General features: G+C 29.6%; 5 protein-coding genes across 37 annotated transcripts in view; 3 read left to right on the top strand and 2 right to left on the bottom strand.

The window, feature by feature from the left end:
- The window catches only part of LOC124432323 (CUGBP Elav-like family member 1), a 264,155-nt gene extending 260,421 nt beyond the window's left edge, over positions 1-3,734 (top strand). For 28 of the 29 annotated variants that reach the window (XR_006944228.1, XR_006944227.1, XR_006944226.1 and 25 more), the window contains one exon: positions 1-682. This exon is cut by the window's left edge. The gene's annotated coding sequence lies outside the window, so the exon portion shown is untranslated. Of the gene's footprint in view, positions 683-2,546 lie in introns of those variants that run through there. The other variant, XM_046981189.1, reaches the window with a different exon arrangement.
- Positions 3,735-8,073: 4,339 nt separating this feature from the next.
- Positions 8,074-10,365, top strand: LOC124432325 (transforming growth factor beta regulator 1). Of its 2 annotated transcripts, XM_046981215.1 has the most exons (6): positions 8,074-8,426; positions 8,579-8,696; positions 8,754-8,807; positions 8,881-9,157; positions 9,235-9,454; positions 9,539-10,365. In XM_046981215.1, exons 1-6 carry the CDS (start codon positions 8,307-8,309, stop codon positions 9,710-9,712), a joined length of 963 nt encoding a protein of 320 aa, XP_046837171.1. In that variant the 5' UTR covers positions 8,074-8,306; the 3' UTR covers positions 9,713-10,365. The 2 variants fall into 2 exon arrangements, with proteins under 2 accessions (XP_046837171.1, XP_046837170.1); XM_046981214.1 differs by having other exon boundaries at positions 8,076-8,426; positions 8,579-8,807.
- A 2,330-nt stretch (positions 10,366-12,695) lies between these two features.
- On the bottom strand, positions 12,696-14,790 carry LOC124432326 (etoposide-induced protein 2.4 homolog). 3 transcript variants are annotated; one of them, XM_046981217.1, is made up of 7 exons: positions 14,602-14,790; positions 14,419-14,486; positions 13,902-14,077; positions 13,522-13,777; positions 13,097-13,440; positions 12,931-13,005; positions 12,696-12,853 (listed from the first exon to the last, which is right to left on the bottom strand). In XM_046981217.1, exons 2-7 carry the CDS (start codon positions 14,431-14,433, stop codon positions 12,766-12,768), a joined length of 954 nt encoding a protein of 317 aa, XP_046837173.1. In that variant the 5' UTR covers positions 14,434-14,486; positions 14,602-14,790; the 3' UTR covers positions 12,696-12,765. The 3 variants fall into 3 exon arrangements, with proteins under 3 accessions (XP_046837173.1, XP_046837174.1, XP_046837175.1); XM_046981218.1 differs by having other exon boundaries at positions 14,419-14,483; XM_046981219.1 differs by lacking the exon at positions 14,602-14,790 and adding an exon at positions 14,229-14,331.
- An 85-nt stretch (positions 14,791-14,875) lies between these two features.
- Positions 14,876-17,078, top strand: LOC124432329. Of its 2 annotated transcripts, none has more exons than XM_046981223.1 (6): positions 14,876-15,233; positions 15,910-16,067; positions 16,146-16,272; positions 16,344-16,408; positions 16,498-16,606; positions 16,726-17,078. In XM_046981223.1, the coding sequence occupies exons 1-6, from the start codon at positions 15,176-15,178 to the stop codon at positions 16,950-16,952; spliced, it is 744 nt and encodes a 247-aa protein (XP_046837179.1). In that variant the 5' UTR covers positions 14,876-15,175; the 3' UTR covers positions 16,953-17,078. The 2 variants fall into 2 exon arrangements, with proteins under 2 accessions (XP_046837179.1, XP_046837180.1); XM_046981224.1 differs by lacking the exon at positions 14,876-15,233 and adding an exon at positions 15,296-15,474.
- Positions 17,079-17,185: 107 nt separating this feature from the next.
- On the bottom strand, positions 17,186-18,375 carry LOC124432330. The gene is made up of 4 exons (XM_046981226.1): positions 18,143-18,375; positions 17,907-18,050; positions 17,674-17,823; positions 17,186-17,539 (listed from the first exon to the last, which is right to left on the bottom strand). The coding sequence occupies exons 1-4, from the start codon at positions 18,206-18,208 to the stop codon at positions 17,408-17,410; spliced, it is 492 nt and encodes a 163-aa protein (XP_046837182.1). The 5' UTR covers positions 18,209-18,375; the 3' UTR covers positions 17,186-17,407.
- Positions 18,376-18,420: the final 45 nt, after the last annotated feature.

Genomic DNA, 18,420 nt, shown 5'->3' with positions numbered 1-18,420 from the left:
GTATTACTAAAATATGTAAAAGAAAAAAAAATGAAACGGAATGAAAATAAATGTAAAGAAAAAAAAAAAAAAAAAAAAAAGAAAAGAAAGCGCTTCTGATTAAGGGTTAATTAGATTAAATAAGAACTCGAGATTCGACGCCGAACAAATTGACATTCCTTCTTCCACTACACTCTCGTAACAACGTCGGGAGACGAAGAATCAAGATAAAGAAAAGAAAGAGAGAAAAAAGAAGAGAGGGAGTGAAAAAGAAAAAGAGGGAAAGTGAAAGAAAGATAAAGAGAATGGATTCGCAATTCCCTAGTCTATTTGTTTTGTTCGTGTCTATCGTTCGGTCGCCAATTTTTCTAACATCGATGCATCATTTTTGGATTTCGTCCCACCATTCGTCTCTTTCTTCGTTTCTTCTTCTTCTTTCACGCGTTATTAATTATTATGTGAGTATTTTGATGTGCGTTCGCGCGCGTGCACCCTCTCACACACACACGCACATGCACACACATACACGCGCGCGCGCGCAAAAAAAAAAGAAACATATACACTTGCAGACACATATGCGTCAAACCAAATGTGCGAAGCGTCCAGCGTCTTGGCAAATTATTTTTTAAGAGAGAAAAAGAAAAAAAAAATAAGGAGGCATATGAAAGACAAAACAAACGTAAGACGCAACGCGGTTTCGCGATATTGACGCTGCGACGCTTCGCGTTAAGTTACCAAAGACGTGTCTTTAATTAATCAATGTACTTATGCCAAGGCTAACGACTAATCAACACATTGATCAACATAATGACTAACAAAGTGAGAAATCGGGCACGCGTCGTCTTGTTTGTAGTATCTCACCTCCACTTTTACACTTCACACGTACATTTATACATAATTACACGTATAACATGATACACGTAAACAACAAACAAAACTAGAGCCTAGTCAAAAAAGTATCGTTTGCGGTCATTAATATCGCCTATATAACATATATATGTTGTGTCGTCACGATGAACCCTGGCACAAGCGTTTTTATTAATGTCTGTGCTACTAATGTTTTTTCGGATCACTATTATCGTTATGTCCATTTTTACCGCGCTGCTGATTAACGTCGTTGTTATTATTATTATTATTATTATTATTATTATTATTATTATTATTATTATTATTATTATTATTATTATTATTATTATTACTACTACTATCATTATTATTATTATTATTATTATTATTATTATTATTATTATTATTATTATTATTAGTTATTATTATTAGATATATGCTATTTTTATTATTATTATTATTATTATTATTATTAATACTGTATTATCATTAATAGCTAGGAGCATTATTGAATATTATCGATACTCTAAGTTACTACAATCATTTATTATCACTTATATGTATTATCGACACTAAGTCGCGACGTATCAACGTCGGTCGCTAGTTAATTCGCTTAATAATATTTTTTGGCAGTCGGCACATGTCACGACGCATCAGGCAGGTACTTCTACGTATGTATAATATGCGTTTTTCGCAAAAGATATTCGTTGCAATTGACTACGTTTTATTATAAGAATAGTGAAGAAGATGTGCCCTCATATAATGAAGGCAGTTATCAGTCAAGCAGAAATCACTCGTAATGTTGCGTACTTTCGTTGGCGGGCAGACTTAAAAAAAAAAAAACAACGATTTTTAGTAAACGAATCGAAATTAATTATGATCGTTTAATTTTTCAATGTACTTAACGTTCGACAATCGCGAGATAATATTTCTGAGTTCTCTCTCTCGACACAGTTTCTAGATTAACATACTTAAAGAAAATTGTAAGAAAACTTTTAACGGCCTGAAATAGAGGTCTTTAGCTCTGTTACCTCGTAAAATTAATCGCGAGTGTAAAACCAAAAAAAAAAAAAAAGAAAAAAAGAAAAGAAAAAAAAAGGAAAAAAAAAAGAAAGAAAAAAAAAAACAAGGAAGAAAAACAAAAAAACAAAAAAAAAAAACAAAAAATATTGCGAATACGTGGAGAGCGCGAGGACAAAACGCAATCGTTAGATACGTCTAACGAAAAGGAAAAGGAGAATCTAACGCATCATCGGTGAATCTGCTCGGCTTCGAAGTTATGCGAGACGTCGTTACGCAGCTTATCATGGCACACACGAGCATTATTGGCCTTATAATTAACCACTGTTATTAGTAATATTATTACCCGACCTTTAAACTACACACATACATACATACACGTGCACACACATACAAAAGTACATATGGCATAACGTTTATTTTTTAAAGCTAAAGTTATTACCTCCTAAGACTATCGTTACCGATGAGTATACCTCGTCTTTACAATCCCTCTCGTTAATAATTTGTTGTACTTCTTTATATCATGTCTTTTTTTCCTTTATCTCGTTTTTTTTCTTCTTTTTTTTTTTTTTCTTTCTTTCTTTTATAGAGTTCGTTTGGTTTTGTTTTCTTTTTTTATTATTATTATTATTATTATTATATTATTATTATTATTATTATTATTATTATTATTATTATTATTTTTCCTTTTCTTTTTTTAGTTTTGTTCGTCTCTGCCACGTTTACCTTCTTCTTTTCGGTGCTCAAATACATGTATATCTCTTTACATGTACTCCTTTTTTTTAAGTGCAATCGCACTGATGAGACGAATCACGAAGGCGTTTCGTGAAAAACGCGTGAAAGATTCTCGTTGCTCGTATTAGGGCAACGTCAAGTGATCGGATTAAAGGACATGCGAATTTGTACGCGATACGTATATGTAGTAGCATCGTCGTAAATTACTTTGATGCGAACATTTTTAAAAGAAGAAATAAAAGCCTTTAGAATTTTTATAAATTTATAATCGGTCGAATGTGGCCGTTTTGTTTTTAAGAGTATCCGTTCGCATGCACGCGCCCTGACCGAGTTCGTATCGAAGTAATTTCTGTTTCTCGATGGTATATAAAAAATGCAGATCGATCGATCGATCGATTTCCATCTCTGTCTCCCTTTTTGAAACGATTTTAATTACTCACTGTTAAATCTAATGAAATTTGTTAAGGTGGTGATCTCATCGCACACATACAAATAACAAGTATTAATTTTTGATTCGTGGTAGCATGTTACGTCGTTCCGTTATTTCGTTATTTCGTTATTTCGTTATGCATTGCATTTGTGTTTCAAAGGGGAGGGGGGAGGGGGGACGAAAGATCATATTAAAAAAGAAAGAAAAGAAAAGACAAAGAGAGACGATCGATCTGCATATTTTCACTTCGTGCGTGTCGTGTTATATTTCACGTGCGTATGTGTATGTGTGTTTGTATACACACTTCGTATATATATATATATATATATACATATGTATATATATATATATATATATTCATATATCAAGAGATGTGGATATATTTCTTTTTTCTTTTTTTTTCTTTTCTTTTTTTTTTTTTTTCATGTATACGCGTATGTACATATGCGGATAGATAAATGTACACATTCACATGCGCAAATCCGTACGTTTATGTTTCCGACATTTTCGCGTTATATTTCTCTTTATTATTTTATTATTTCGTTTCTTTGCCAAACGCAAAAAAAAAAAAAATAGACGGCCGGCAAGAAGAAGAAAAAATAAGTATCGTTTCGAATTATTGTCGTACTTTAATTTCTTTGGTTTCTTTTCCAGTCGGACTGCGCGATTAGCATGTGGCGTATGTTGAAATAACAATATATATATATTTATTTTGTTGGTTTAATTTTTATTCGCTTTATTGCCATCCCCTTCCTCGCTCCCTCAAATTCTCGTGTTTGGCTGTATACGGTATAAAAAATATCATCTTTTAGGCTTTTCTATGCTACTTTTGTTAACGCTCCGATATGCCTATGTATCTGCATATTCGTTAAATGATCGATCATCCCTGATCGATCGCAAATAAAAGAAAAAAGAAAAAAGAAAAAAAAGGAAAGAATATAAAAAAAAAAAGAAAAATATACGAAGCATCGTATCGACCGATGTTAAATAATAAAAATATTAATAAATGAAATTATACTCGCGATTGAGAGATATCGGATATAATTTAGCAGATACCTTCGCTAAATCCTTTTCGATTAACAAAGGGAGCAATAAAAATGTCATGTGCGTAACTCTCTCTGCTATACGTTTATCACTGCATTCACATCTTCTTTTACTTTCTGTATTTCATCTACTTGCGTGTATAACGCCAAAATATTCTAACTATAAGTATTTTAATAATGCTCTTGCATATCATCGCGCGATATGTATGTACGTACAAAAGAAAGAAAAAAAAAAAGAAAGAAAGAAAGAAAGCGAAGAGAGAAAAGAGCAAGATAGGCACGCTGTGCGCTTGGCGTTATCGATGAAAAGAAAGAAAGAAAGAAAGAAAGAAAGAAAGAAAGAAAAAAGAAAAAAAGAAAAGAAAAAGAGAAGACAAAGCAAAATAAAATAAAAGATAAAATAAAAACGCGTGTAGGGAAAACGAGTACGAGAAGAAAAAAAAGAAAAGAAAAGAAAAAAAAAAGAAGAAAAAAAAAACCAGAAGGAAGAAAATACATTTTGAACGAAACACTATGGGAAAACATTTGGAACGTATTTACGTGTGTATTACATACTTTCTTATACATAATATACTTATAAATTTATCTTCGTAAAAGAGCGTTCGAAGAAGAACGAAACGGGTGTAGATTTTGGGCTACGTGCAACCTTTGAGAGACGATATAATTATTGATTTTTTAAAATCACGAAAATAGAATTTTGATACATTGTATACATTTTGTATATAGAAAAATATGCTATGTACGTTCGATCGCTATCAATCCATGGATGTTTACTGTATTCTACCTAATTTCATTCATTCTTTACACTGTGAGATACCCAAATTTTTCCCGCGTTGACGCGTACGCAAGGCGTATATATACACATATACATATATATACATATATATATGTATATATACATATATATATATATATATATATATAGGTATGGATGTAAGTATGTATGTACATAAAATACGTACATACGTAATGTATACGTCGTTTATATTCGAGGATGTACGTAAAGGCCAAATTTGAGAAAACAAAGTTCATCGGTGTTTATTGAAAAATGAAAAGATACACCTAAATATAGGCTCGTATTCTTATCTCTTTATTCGTAAACAAATCGTACGTATAATATGCGTATGTAGATCATCACGATAAAGCTGAGCATCGAACACTATTCCTTCTTCGTGTAAGCTAATCGATCGACGCGATAAAGGGTAAGGATGCGAATCTAAAAAAAATCTACGAGCGTATTATTCTTAAGTAATTCATCGCAATGCGCGTCGCAAACTCTGAAAATGTGATTATCTTTCACCCTTAGGATTATATAAAAAAAAAAAAAAAAAAGAGAAAAGAAAAAAAGAAAAAAAAAATAATGTACAGAATGCACAAGGAACTATAACAATCACACGGAATGAAGAAGTCATAATAGGTACACACAGACACTGTACATAATTCATATGTAGTCGATAAGAATATTTTTTGTACGTAGTCAATTTAGAGTAAAAATTCTATCGCTGCATCGCGCCAATTCGTTCTTCGCCACTCTTTACGAAAAAAAAAAAAAAAAAAAAAGAAAAAGAAAAAAAAGAAAAAACAAAGAATTCAAATGCGAAATTCATTACGAACGAAATGAATTATCTTGTATTTTATTTTATTAACGACGACGATATTCGTATTTTCTCCTTTCCCCTTTGATACTTTGATTATCAACGATTGTTTCTAATCGATTTCGAGCTTGAGAATAATTCTCTCCACGATCTCCACGTTCTATCGATAATATTTTATTCCTATCAAATCTCGGAACAAATTCAAAACAATTTATATTATATTTGTTCGGTACCTTATTAAAATTAAAAAAAAAAAAAAAAAAAAAAAAAAAAAAAAAAAAGAAAGAAAGAAAGAAAGAAAAAAATATGGAATATGGGAAAAAATTTATATTGCAAAATTATCATATTATTAATATCGACGATCGATGATATATGGCATGTAAAATCGTTAAATCTATAAACGACATTAATGTCATCTCTATGATTGATCTATATCTCTGCCGGAATTATATTTTATTTGTGTCAATTGTGTAAAATGTTAATAGAATAATTGATTCTTAAATCGAAAAAATTGATAGATTGTGTTTCCATATCGGCGATTTTTCAATTGCACCACGCTATTTCATCGATCAGCAAAAAACAGGATATAGTTGGCACAGCCTGAAGATTTTAGAACGTTCAGAATTTTAATTAAACGAACAAATTGTTCTTGGCATCGCTTCGAAATACGTTAGTCAGAGTGAACGAGATGTACGCGATGAATATAATAACGCAGAGTATCGAGAGTATCGAGAGTATCGAGAGAGAGAGAGAGAGGGAGAGAGAGAGAGAGAAGAGTGCGAAAATGTTATGGGATCTTCTTTATCCATTAAAAATCGCTACGTTTTGACATGAATCGTTCATTAAAACTAATCTCCTGTAAATATTGCTCGTACATCGAACTGTTCTTGTAAATACGGATATTTCACTGTATGATGTATGATAAATAATGAATTTTCAACGGACCATATCATAGCGTTTGCTATTTCTCCTAGGTATGTATATAAAACAAGAATCGTAATATTTTCTTTTCGTTTATTTAATTATTTCTTCGTCGTTATTCTATCGTCTAATTCAATGCAAAAGTGGTCATAGTCGAAGACGCGTAGAAATACAAAAGCTTCTCTAATGAGGATAAATCTTATCAAGGAGAATGATCTTCGTTTGATGTTTCGATAATCTTGAATGTAATAACGAGGTGCAAAGGTAATGATCCAATAACGATCGGGCCACTCCTCATCGATATAAATGGTTTACGCGATTTTTAGGATAGCTTAACGTATATCGAAGAAGCTACGAATTATGATGTCTCTAAATATAATATCGATCTAGATTTTATATAACGCGTACGAGAGAGAATCTGAAAGATTGAAAGTAAGAAAGAAAGAGAGAGAGAGAGAGAGAGAAAGAGAGCATGCGAGTGCGCGTTGCAAAATACACGTTCGGCAGATTAATAAATCGTATTTTCGAGATATATTTTGTTCGTCAAATTATTATACCAATATCATGCGCCATCCCTGCCATCCTTAATAAAATATCCATATATTTATGTCGATATGCACGAATTAAACGTAAACTTGATTACGTTCCTTCTTACTTAACCTTCAAATAAACTTATTGAAAAAAAGGGAAAAAATCTCGATTACTCATATTAATGCATAATAAATTTGAAAAGAAAGAATATCCCTTTACTTACATAAAAAAAGAATATCATTTACTTATTTTCCCTTTTTTTTTTCAAATATCTCGGGTCGGCTTTTCGAAATTTGTGCTTTTTTTCTTTAGACCCATCGTTATACACGGCTGCAAGCTCGTATTAAACGTACGATATTCAAACTGATACGTATCTTTATATAATAATCAAATGAACGAAGAAGAAAAAAGATTGGCGAATAATTTTCTGCTTAATAACTAAATAAACATAATCAGTTACTAACCTGTTGAATGTTATCGTTAGTATACAGATATCTAAGAACGAAAATAATTTTGAAAGCGTATCACGACAATAATCTGAAATCTTTCGCGAGATCAGATATACCTTCGAATGCATACGCGCGACTAAATACTAACGGTTATTTTCTCGGCCGATGCACACAAAGCTCGTATTAAACGTACATATTCAAACTGATACGTATCTATTTATAATAATTAAATGATTGAAAAAGAAAAAAGATTGACGAATAATTTTCTACTTAATATTTAAATAAACATAATCAGTTACTAACCTGTTGAATGTTATCATTAGTATATAGATATCTAAGAACGAAAATAATTTTGAAAATGTATCGCGATAATAATCTTAAATCTTACGCGAAATCAGAAATACCTTTGTATTCATACGCGCGACTAAATACTAACGGTCATTTTCTGGGCCGATGCGCACAAAGCTTTCTCATTGGTTGATATTAATAGATTTTTGACCAATCAAAGAACAAATAGAAAATGGTATACTCGATTAGTATATATCTCGAACATATTAATAATTATTTCAAATCTTTATCGAATTGATTCTAAAAAAATATAATTATTAAGAATATTTCATTATTTTGCATTTTAAGTCGAATGGTTGCAACGAAAAGGTTTTTAGAATTTTACGCAGAACTTAACCTCTCAACTGTCAAAACAAAAAATTTAGTTGGTTAGATTGATTGTTTTTAACATCTTTTAATATATTTTAATATGTCTCAAGTATATGACAATTATTATAATGATTATCATAAAAATGCTGAAATGCAGCAGAATTTAAAATATAAAAAGAAATATCGGAAATTGAAAAGAATTGTGAAGGACACAGTTTTTGTAAGTTGAGATTCTATTTATTTGACAAAAGTTATACTGAAAGATTTGCTCTTTCTTTTATATCTGTTTTTGGACAGAGATAAATATATATTAATTTTTTCTATTATTTATTTATCAATAGAATAAACATTTATGTTAACTCATGATTTTAGGAAAATGCAGCATTATGCGATCAAGTGGCACAAATGCAAGAAAATCTTATGCTTATGAAAGAAGAGAGACTTTTTCTCCTACGAAAATTATGTCAGCAACAAGGAGAAATAGACCCAGGTACAATGATGGTACGATCTCAATCGAATAATCTTAATTCCTCTTCTTTCAATTCAGAATGTTCTACGCCTAAGAAGACAGTAAAGAAGAGAATCTCAATGGATGCCTCGGGTACAAAGGACTACTAACATAACTTTGTAGTATAACCATTTTGAATAATGTTAATATAATATTATATTTACAGAGAGTAAAGTTAAGCCAAAACGATATAACAAAACAACAAGAAGAGCAGTAAACCTAATACCTTTAGATGTAAATGGAAGACCTATATTTCCTATTTCATTAGGTGATCTTACAGTATATTCTCTTGGTGAAGTGGTTTCAGATAGAATTGCATATCATACAGAAGACCTCATTTTTCCGGTAGGATACTGTAGTACAAGAATATATGCTAGTTTACGCGATGTAAGAGCCAAAAGTTTATACACTTGCAAAATTTTGGATGGTGGATCGAGACCTAGGTAACAATAAAATTTCTTTTATGAAAAATTAATCCAAATATATGAATCCAAATTTAATAGAATTTTATATTTGATAGATTTGAAATAGTCTCTGACAATGATCTCGATCAAGCATTAGTAGGATCTACTCCCGACGAATGTCATTCACGATTATTAACAGCCATTTCCCCTGCTCTTCGCTCAATAACACCAAGAGGAGCTGATTTTTTTGGTGTTTCACATCCTACAATTCAAAATCTTATACAAAGCTCCCCAGGAACTCGCAAACTTATCGCATACAAACAACAACGTTTCGAAGTTCGTAAACAATAATTGAAAGGAAATATGAAGAGAATTTATAAAATGATTTTTATGAAATTGTATTTTCTATATTTTTTCTAGGTAGGTAAGAATCATATTATTGAAAGAGGTACTAGTCCTATGATAGAAGAAGAGGCAGACCCAGGATTAGGATTTGCAGCTCTTCATAAACACTATGCGCTATCTAATTCTTATAGAATTAAGGAAGAACCTTCAGATCACGATCTTTTAGCTCTTCAAGATTTACTTTCATGATTTTTTCAACAAAAACAACAAATACATTTTAACTCTTTCTTTTATAATTCTCTACTTTTCTTTCTCTACTGAATGTAGAACACAAAATTATAAATATAGTTTTCCTAGACGAGTATATTTTATGTTATTTAAAAAATATTACAACAGAGTAGAATGTACCAAATATTTATTATTTTTAAATATGACTGAATATTCTTATATCTCTGAGACATAAATGATTCATAATTGTACAATATTGTACAAAATTTCTCTACTTTATCTCATTGTAATGCAATCTTTCTTTATTTGTAATTAATAGATTTATATTCTTATAGGAATGCACTTTGTGACACACAGACAGTGTTAAAATATAAATAAATTTGATACATTCTATTTCAAAAATAAATTAAAAGTATTTATGCAAGATCCTAGTTTATTCACAGGCCATTTGAATTTCATAAATTTATTCCAATGATAATACACATTGCATATATCACTTGGTATAACATAATTACTAACTTAAAGTACTAAATTTAATTATTTTTTTCACGATCGAATAACTATAGAAAAAGTATAAAATGTTAGCTACCACTTCTATCTTATTTAGATATCATACAATTATATTATGTGCATCAAGTGTAAAAATCTTGTAAATAATTACCAAATTTCTAGGACAATTATATTATCATTTCTTCTTACCTTAACAGGGAGTAATGCATCATATAAATTAATATGTTATTAATAAATTTTATTAATAACATTTGATAATTTTGTGACAAGCACAATATGAGTTTACCCATTTTATAAATTGATATCTCTATATTTATTACAATAAGATATTCTATCAATAAGATCAACTTAAGTTCGACATAACTTATCCTCAGTTCTTATAAATAATTTATATATGCTATACTACCGATCACTTTATACACAAAACAAAAAGTGCATTTTAAGCCTGTTCACTTCATTCTGTACAAAGCATGTGTAACTTCAGCGACAGATATAGACGACAAAATATGAACTACCAAACAAGCAGGGAATGCTATTTCTACCGTGCGTCTATCGTATCGGTGTATAAACTTGTTGATTATTCCCCTCTCACGCGTCTCATAAACATTGGTTTCGTGTAAGTACAGTAAATAATTTATTATACTGTGAACTCACACTTTTCAGTCTCTCATATGTATATCTTTCTTTGATGGTAGCTGCGACTCGCAGTGATCCGTGCTAGATACGAAGTCGGTACTTATTTGTTTTACAATAAATGCATATCAAATAATAAATATAATTGATACATATAAAAATTAATACATAAATTTATGACAAAAATAAAAATTTGTCGAATATTTTCTTAAAAATAATTAATGAATATTTATATATTATATTATTTTAATACAAAATTAAAACAGGAGTTCATTTCCACACTATTCAGAATTTCCAGCACTTTTTTTACATGTTCCTCCTGTACAGAACTAGTCCACTCCATATTACTTCGACTATTACTATTATTAATAAAAATAACAATAATAATTTAATATAATATAATAATAATAATAATAAAAATATACTTAAATATTATTTATATAGACCTAGATATTTTATATTATAATAGTAAAGACAATTAGCTTGGACTGATTGTGAGTAAAACAATGTGAAAACAAATGCATATAGATACATGTTCCTTCTTCTGTTATTATAAATTATCACAATCATATTTATCATACGATATAAGTACATTCTTCTGTTTCTTATTATTATTACTGTTTTTACTACTATATTATTATATTACATATTATTATTATAGTAATAGTAATAATATGAAGTCATATAGAGGAAACCATAACAAAATGGTGCTGTGAGAAAAATCTTGTAAGTAATTTGGAAACGAGCTAGTATTTTAATATTTATTAAAAATAATTGATAAATGTATGTACTTCATATGCATTTGTCATCGAACAACATTATACTGCTGCTACATCCTATCTAGGCACAGATCATCGCGAAATTCAAGCCAGCCATCAGTGGAGCAAATAAATATAAGATATAGGATAATAAAAATTTAATAAATTATCAAATAAGATAAAAAAGGTAAATTAGCTCATCATTAAAATTAATACAAATTTATATATTCATATAATAAAAAAAAAAAAAAAAAAAAAAAAAAAGCCGATTTCATTTAGCCTCGGAAACCTACGATTTTTGTATTACGAATTTTGATGTTTGCTAATGTGTTAAATATTGCTTGTAGAACCTTTGTCTTTTTAGTTTATAAAATTTAAAAGGAATTGCAAGTTTTTCCAAAATTTAAGAATATTTTAGAATCTCAGATCCTTTGATATAAACGATTAAACATTTCCTTATTTTTGTCATAAAATCATCTGACCAAAGCTCATTAAAATGGCCAAATGAGTTTCCGTAACTTCTCCGTGCGAGCATCATGAAATGTATTTCTTTGCGTTGGGAAATGTTCAAAAAATCTGAGCATCAACTATTTTTTTTTGCATACAATCAAGCAGTCAATCGCTATTTTAGAGATATCAAACATACACCATTCAAGCGTGTATAACTATTATTTTGTCGCAAATTTCGTGGGACACCATAATATCAAACTTTTTGTTTGAGAATAATGTCGAAAAGAGCATTTATGCTATCAATGAGAATAGAAGTAATTCTTGAACATTTTTAATGAACATGGTTTCATTTTAAAGACAAAAGTTTAATCTACGGCGTATTGATTTCAAATTTTTGAAAAAGGTTTTTATTTGTGCTTAAACTATTCACAAAAAATACCATTTTTAACATAATTTTTTTTCAAAGAAAATAAAACTTTTTCAAAATTCAGGCCAGGAATAGCGCCGTAGATTAAATCTTCATCTTTAAAATAAAATCTTGTTTATTAATACCAGTCAAGAATTATATGCCTGTTTTCATTGATGGCATGAATCATTAAAAAAGCAGGAGTAGTGAACAGTCTTAAATAATGTCTGCAAAAAAGCATCAAAAGTTAAAAAATCAAATCACAATTGTATATTTAATCCAGAAAAAACACTAGAATTTATATCTTTTCTCGATCGTCACCGTCTATTAGCCGGTCCAATAGTTTTATTAAAAAGAGTATTGGCAATGGCAATTACTGGAGAGAACAGTTTTAATGGACAATCACTGAAATGCATTATTATTCATAAATTAGATAAAAATGTATATATAATACTAATAATATGCAAGAAAAAAGGACATACCAAACTCCAGTTACAGGTTCTGCTTCATTTCCACTTACAATAAAAAGTGGAAATAATATAGAAAAAACACAGCCACTGTGAAAGAACAAAAAAATATTTTCATATAATAAAATAATAGATTATTTCTTTTTTCTTTTTTTTTTTTTTCTTTTCTTTTTTTTTTTACCTTATCACATATGAATTAGGCAGTTGAGTAAGTACTGCTAATGGTAACCCAAAGCCCACAAAATATGGCCAATTGCCTTCGATAAAAGTCAGTCGTCTATGCAATTCCCATCCCATATTGAACCATTTGTATTCAAATGCATAAAGAGCATATAAAAGGCACATATGTACAAGGGCAAGTATATCACCTAGCGGAGGTAATGGTACTTTGGATACTAGCATTCCTTGCCCCAAAAAGAGAGCTTGCACTAATATACTGAAAAGAGTGTCTGCTACCAATTTGCTTACACTGGATAGAAGTAATGGCCTTCCTTGCCTATATCTATAAGCACTATCTGCTATATCCTATATCGATAATAGTAATAGAATATATAAAATGAATGCTCATAATTGTCAATGAAATTGATCTAAAGAACTCATCCATACCTGAAACCATAAACTGTTGACTATGCGGCTGAGTAAAAAAAGTGGTAACACCCACACAGTTCCAAAAGTAAGAGACAAAAATGGTTTTGTCCAAGACCATACTGTCACCCCCATACCAGGCGAATGACCAAATATAATTGTCAATAAGTACTTAAGGAACGGAAGAAGTCCGCATTCAAAAATTAAAATACTCGCCCAAAAAACACCACCGTTTAGGGCGCAACATTGAATTGTCCGTTTTAACACTTTAGACTCTCTGCAATATATAGATTTATGAACTGCAATCTTTTCTTAATTCAATAAGTTTCACTTGTTATTCTTTTAATATAATCCAAATCTTTAATATCACAGCATACAACTATATTAATATAATGACATACCTTTGTTGATTACAATGCTTTGCAGGACTATGTACAGAAGCATCTTTTTTATGTGTTTCCGTTCTTGAAGGTGGTCTACTACTCAATTTGTCATTAATTTGTTTATCCATATAAAAGAGAACAATTGCACCTTTTAAACTATCTGCAAATCCTTTGCAGATCGCATGTATTATCCCCTAAAGAATATTTTTTTTTGTTTTTTTTTTTTTTTTTCTTTTTTTTTTTTACTATATAAACACAGAGCGATACTTTTTAAATCTAATTTAATAATGAATTTCTTATTTTAATTCAAACAAAACAAAGAGCATGATATATGATAAAGCATACCAATAACATCCCTTGAAAAAAATAAAAATTGTCATAGAATTTTATAGGTTAATATAAGATTTGTTTGGATATGATGAACGCATTTCAATTTAAATACATATTTCTAAAACAAAGCAAATGCATAACAAAGATGCACGAGGTTAGAAGGCAAAAAATGATTAAATGAATTAATATGTGGATTATTACTCACAATCACGTTATCCATATCTTATGCTGATGTTTGGATTAATTTATGCTCCAAGTGTAAAGAGCGATCTGCTAAAATAACATTTTGCGTATAATATTCCAGTTTCGATATGATAATGGGTTGGAAAAAAAAAAAAAAACAACCATATAATAAATGCAAGGACAAGTTAGTAACTACATTACTTACACGGATGACATGAGTACTAAATTATTCGAGTTTTTAACGATAAATGTATTACGAATTTCCATCATAACCGGACGTTAAAGACGTTTATAAACCTACACTCTTAAGCGACCTTTCCGATCAAAAGTGACAAATTTGCATAAGAACTTTTTTCGAAAAACAATTGCAACAACGCATCAATCTACAACGAAGTTTTAGTCGTCACTAGTGATGGTTAGAGGTCGCCCGATTCAATAGGTTTAAAGATCACGGCTGTCTCTTACATTTTATAATAATGATCTTTTTGTTTTTTTCTTTTTTTTTTTTTTTGTTTTTCTTTTTGTAGAAAAGAAAAAGAGAAAAAATAATTTGAATGAAAGAATGATCGATAAAAAAAACGTGGATACCGCTATCTTAATTATGAGCGCGCAATTTTTAATGATCGCTTACTTCATTGCATTACTTATTGAATCAATAAATCGAACGAAATTACATCGTAAGATAATAAAAAGAAAAAGAAAAGGAAAGTCGAATTTCATTAATATAAAAATATTGTAACAGTGAAGTTTTCGAACACAAACATGTTCTGCAAATAACGATGCCTACATTTATGCGCATTAACTTTCGTTCGAAGCATTTTGACTTCAGCGACATAGGTATGGAGAAAGCATAAATTACGAATAGAAGCGGGAAAGCTATCCTCACTATGCGTCTATCGTATCGATGTATAAACTTGTGTTGGTTATTCTCCTCTTATGTATACATAACAATTGGTTTCATGTGGATAGAGTAAATAATTTTGGTAGACTGTGAACTCTCACACTTTTCAGTATATGTAAAGTTCATTGAATCGATTCCATCATCACGATCATCGTACAAATATTAGTCCAATGAAACGTAAGATTTAATTACAAATTAACTAAAACTTAGTTTTCAAGAGATCTATCACACTTAAATGTGATAGACTTTTATTAATTTTTTGCGGTAACCTTATTATATATATTCATTAGGCTACATAATCCAAAAAATTTATTTACGTTGAAAATAAATCTTGGAAAGTTTCACACAGCTTAAGCTTTCGAACATTTCTATAGATTGTTCTACCCTATACACGTTCCAAGATATTTCATCTCCCCTATTCTCCTTGCTCTTATTAAAATAGAAAATAGGTTACGCAACTCCATCAATTTATAGAAAGGAAGGTAGAATATAACTAAGTTAATGTAAATTTATGAATTCATCGAAACATTATATATAAATTTGTTTTCTTTCTTCAATAAAAACTTGTGATTATATAGCATTAATTTTATAAAATGTCATTAATTTTTGCAGGCAATAATCATTACGAAAAGATATCAACGAGAAATAGATCGATTAATGCACGAAAATATAATATTGGCAAATTACGTTTACCATTGGCCGACGTTCAAGAAATTACCGAATACGAAGATTCCACGGATGATAATTTTACTTTAACAAATAAATCAAAAGTACAAAAAAAACGCTCTCGTTTTTAATAAATTCTACGTCGATGTGTAAAAGTCACTTAATCTTTTATGAATCCTTAGGAGGCTCCATTCAAAAATAATAAGCTTGGATGGAATAAAAATTCAAGTGGAGAAAAGTTATTCAACAAAAAAGCCAAGAAAAATCAAATAATTAAGAAAGAAGATTCATCTGCATATTCGATCGATAGTGAGATTCTATCCTATCTCCTTTTCGAGATATTATTTTTAAATAATGTATATATTTATATTATATTATAGGTGTATCTAGCGCAAAATTGCCTGTACGTTTACGTGGTGGTACGGATTTTTTTCGATCTTCTTTGGTAAGCGAACGATCGTTGTGAAGAAATATACACATATATGCAAAAAATATTGTTACATCAATATTTTTACGTCATTGTATGCATCGCAGAAAACAAAAGGATTTATCGACAATAATAAAAATCATAACTTACGTTCGAGAAATACTCAGAAACCAATTATACCAAGAAAACAAAGTGAATTAAATTATCATAATCTGCGTAAGATTTAACATTATATTAACGAGATTGATTATAAAAATCACAAACAATTTTTTAATAATAAAATTAATTCATTAAAATATAATTAATAATAAAACGATTCTTTCATACATACACAGAGGAATCTGACAATGGCAAAGAAAAGAATACATTACCAACAAAGTTATCAAGTTCCCAGGAAAAAAAACAAAGTATTCAACAAACAAAGACTTTGAAAAACGTCAGTAAACTGACCGTTCTTCTTTTATATCTTCACTTTTTACTATCGTATTATTTATCTTTTTCTAAGAGCCAACGCTTTGAAGAAATGTTCGAAATGTGTGAAACAGAGACTAGATACGAATAAATGATCGTGTCGTTGAACGATCGTAAATGATAGAAATAAATATAGAAACGAGGGATGGATTAGTTAAATTCCAAATGCAAGTTTATCGAACAAATAAATGATCAATTTATTTATTTAGAAAAAAAAGAAAAAAAAAAAAAAGATTCATTTAGGATAAAGAATTTATGTCAAAGCATATGAGAATGAATCAGGATTTGGATCTTGAGAAATATGATTAATGAGACAATTAAAAATTAATCTTGCAACGAAATATAATATAATAAGTAAATAATTACATAATAAAATGAAGCACACTATATAGATACAATTAGAGTGTTATTATGCGTCTCTTTTTTTATAAGTAATAAAACAATTTTATCTCAAATTTAATTTTTCAACTTTCATTTGGAACAATTAACACCGCTATATATCATGACAATTTTGTCTAACATTAAAAATGATAATTATACACTGTACTATTCGAGTTTAACCTCACAAGTTACACGGAGAAACAAATTTGATCCTCCCTCTAATACCTCCAAAATAACCGTATAAGTTCCTTCACCGTCATCAGCTTCTACTTGAAAATCATCCGAGTTATAAGTACCCTATTGAAAATTTCAGTCAAATTGTATTCCATGAATAATGAAATGTTTGCTTGGTTAAATAATTATAATGGAAACGAAAGTAAATCGTTTGAAAATTATTTATCATTTTGATTGATTTAGTGGTCGCTACTTACGGGATTTATTGGACAACTTCCTTTATTAAATTGCGGCTCTCTGAACGATTCGAAGTAAGGTTTAAACATATCCGCGGAATTCATACTACAAAAATCGGTATTTTGTTCCATCATTGAATTGCCATCTTCATCGTTTATTTGTAAGTGTACCTAGAGTGAAATTCAATTTGATCATTATTAATTCGCAAACAAAAATTGACGAATTCCAAATAAATGTTTATATCAATGAATACCGTAATAAAACTCGGATTTATTTCTTCTTTGAATTCAAGTGTTGAGCCTTTTATTGTATTGCCGGACGCATTTAGATCTCCCATCGATATGGGTCCTGGTGCTACGTCTTCTTTCTTACATGACAATATTTGTAGTTCTCCTACCTGGGAATATGATTAAAAATTCTTCGATCCATATGGATTTATCTAAAAGAATGTATGTATTGGATTTATATAAGAGAAAAAGGATAACTCACAACATAATATGGAAGTAAGAGAGCGCATAACGCCGACACAAAAAATGTAACGGTAGATGAATACATTTCAATAATTATTTATTTTTCGAAAAACACTTTTAACTTCGTTGATTAACACTACAAACTTCTCATGCTCATTTTGAAATCCTTTTTATAGTCATATATGGATGTGCGTGCATACTACTGTAGGATGATTAAACGATACCTTAATCTAACTATGAATCTTTTTTATTCATTAGTATATTTTTATATATTGACATTGTATATTGAAATACTAG

Source organism: Vespa crabro, chromosome 24, assembly GCF_910589235.1.
Source record: "Vespa crabro chromosome 24, iyVesCrab1.2, whole genome shotgun sequence".
Classification (NCBI taxonomy): Eukaryota; Metazoa; Arthropoda; class Insecta; order Hymenoptera; family Vespidae; genus Vespa; species Vespa crabro.
The sequence above is the reverse complement of the archived record's forward strand: the minus strand, read 5'-3'. Positions and strand labels throughout refer to the sequence as shown.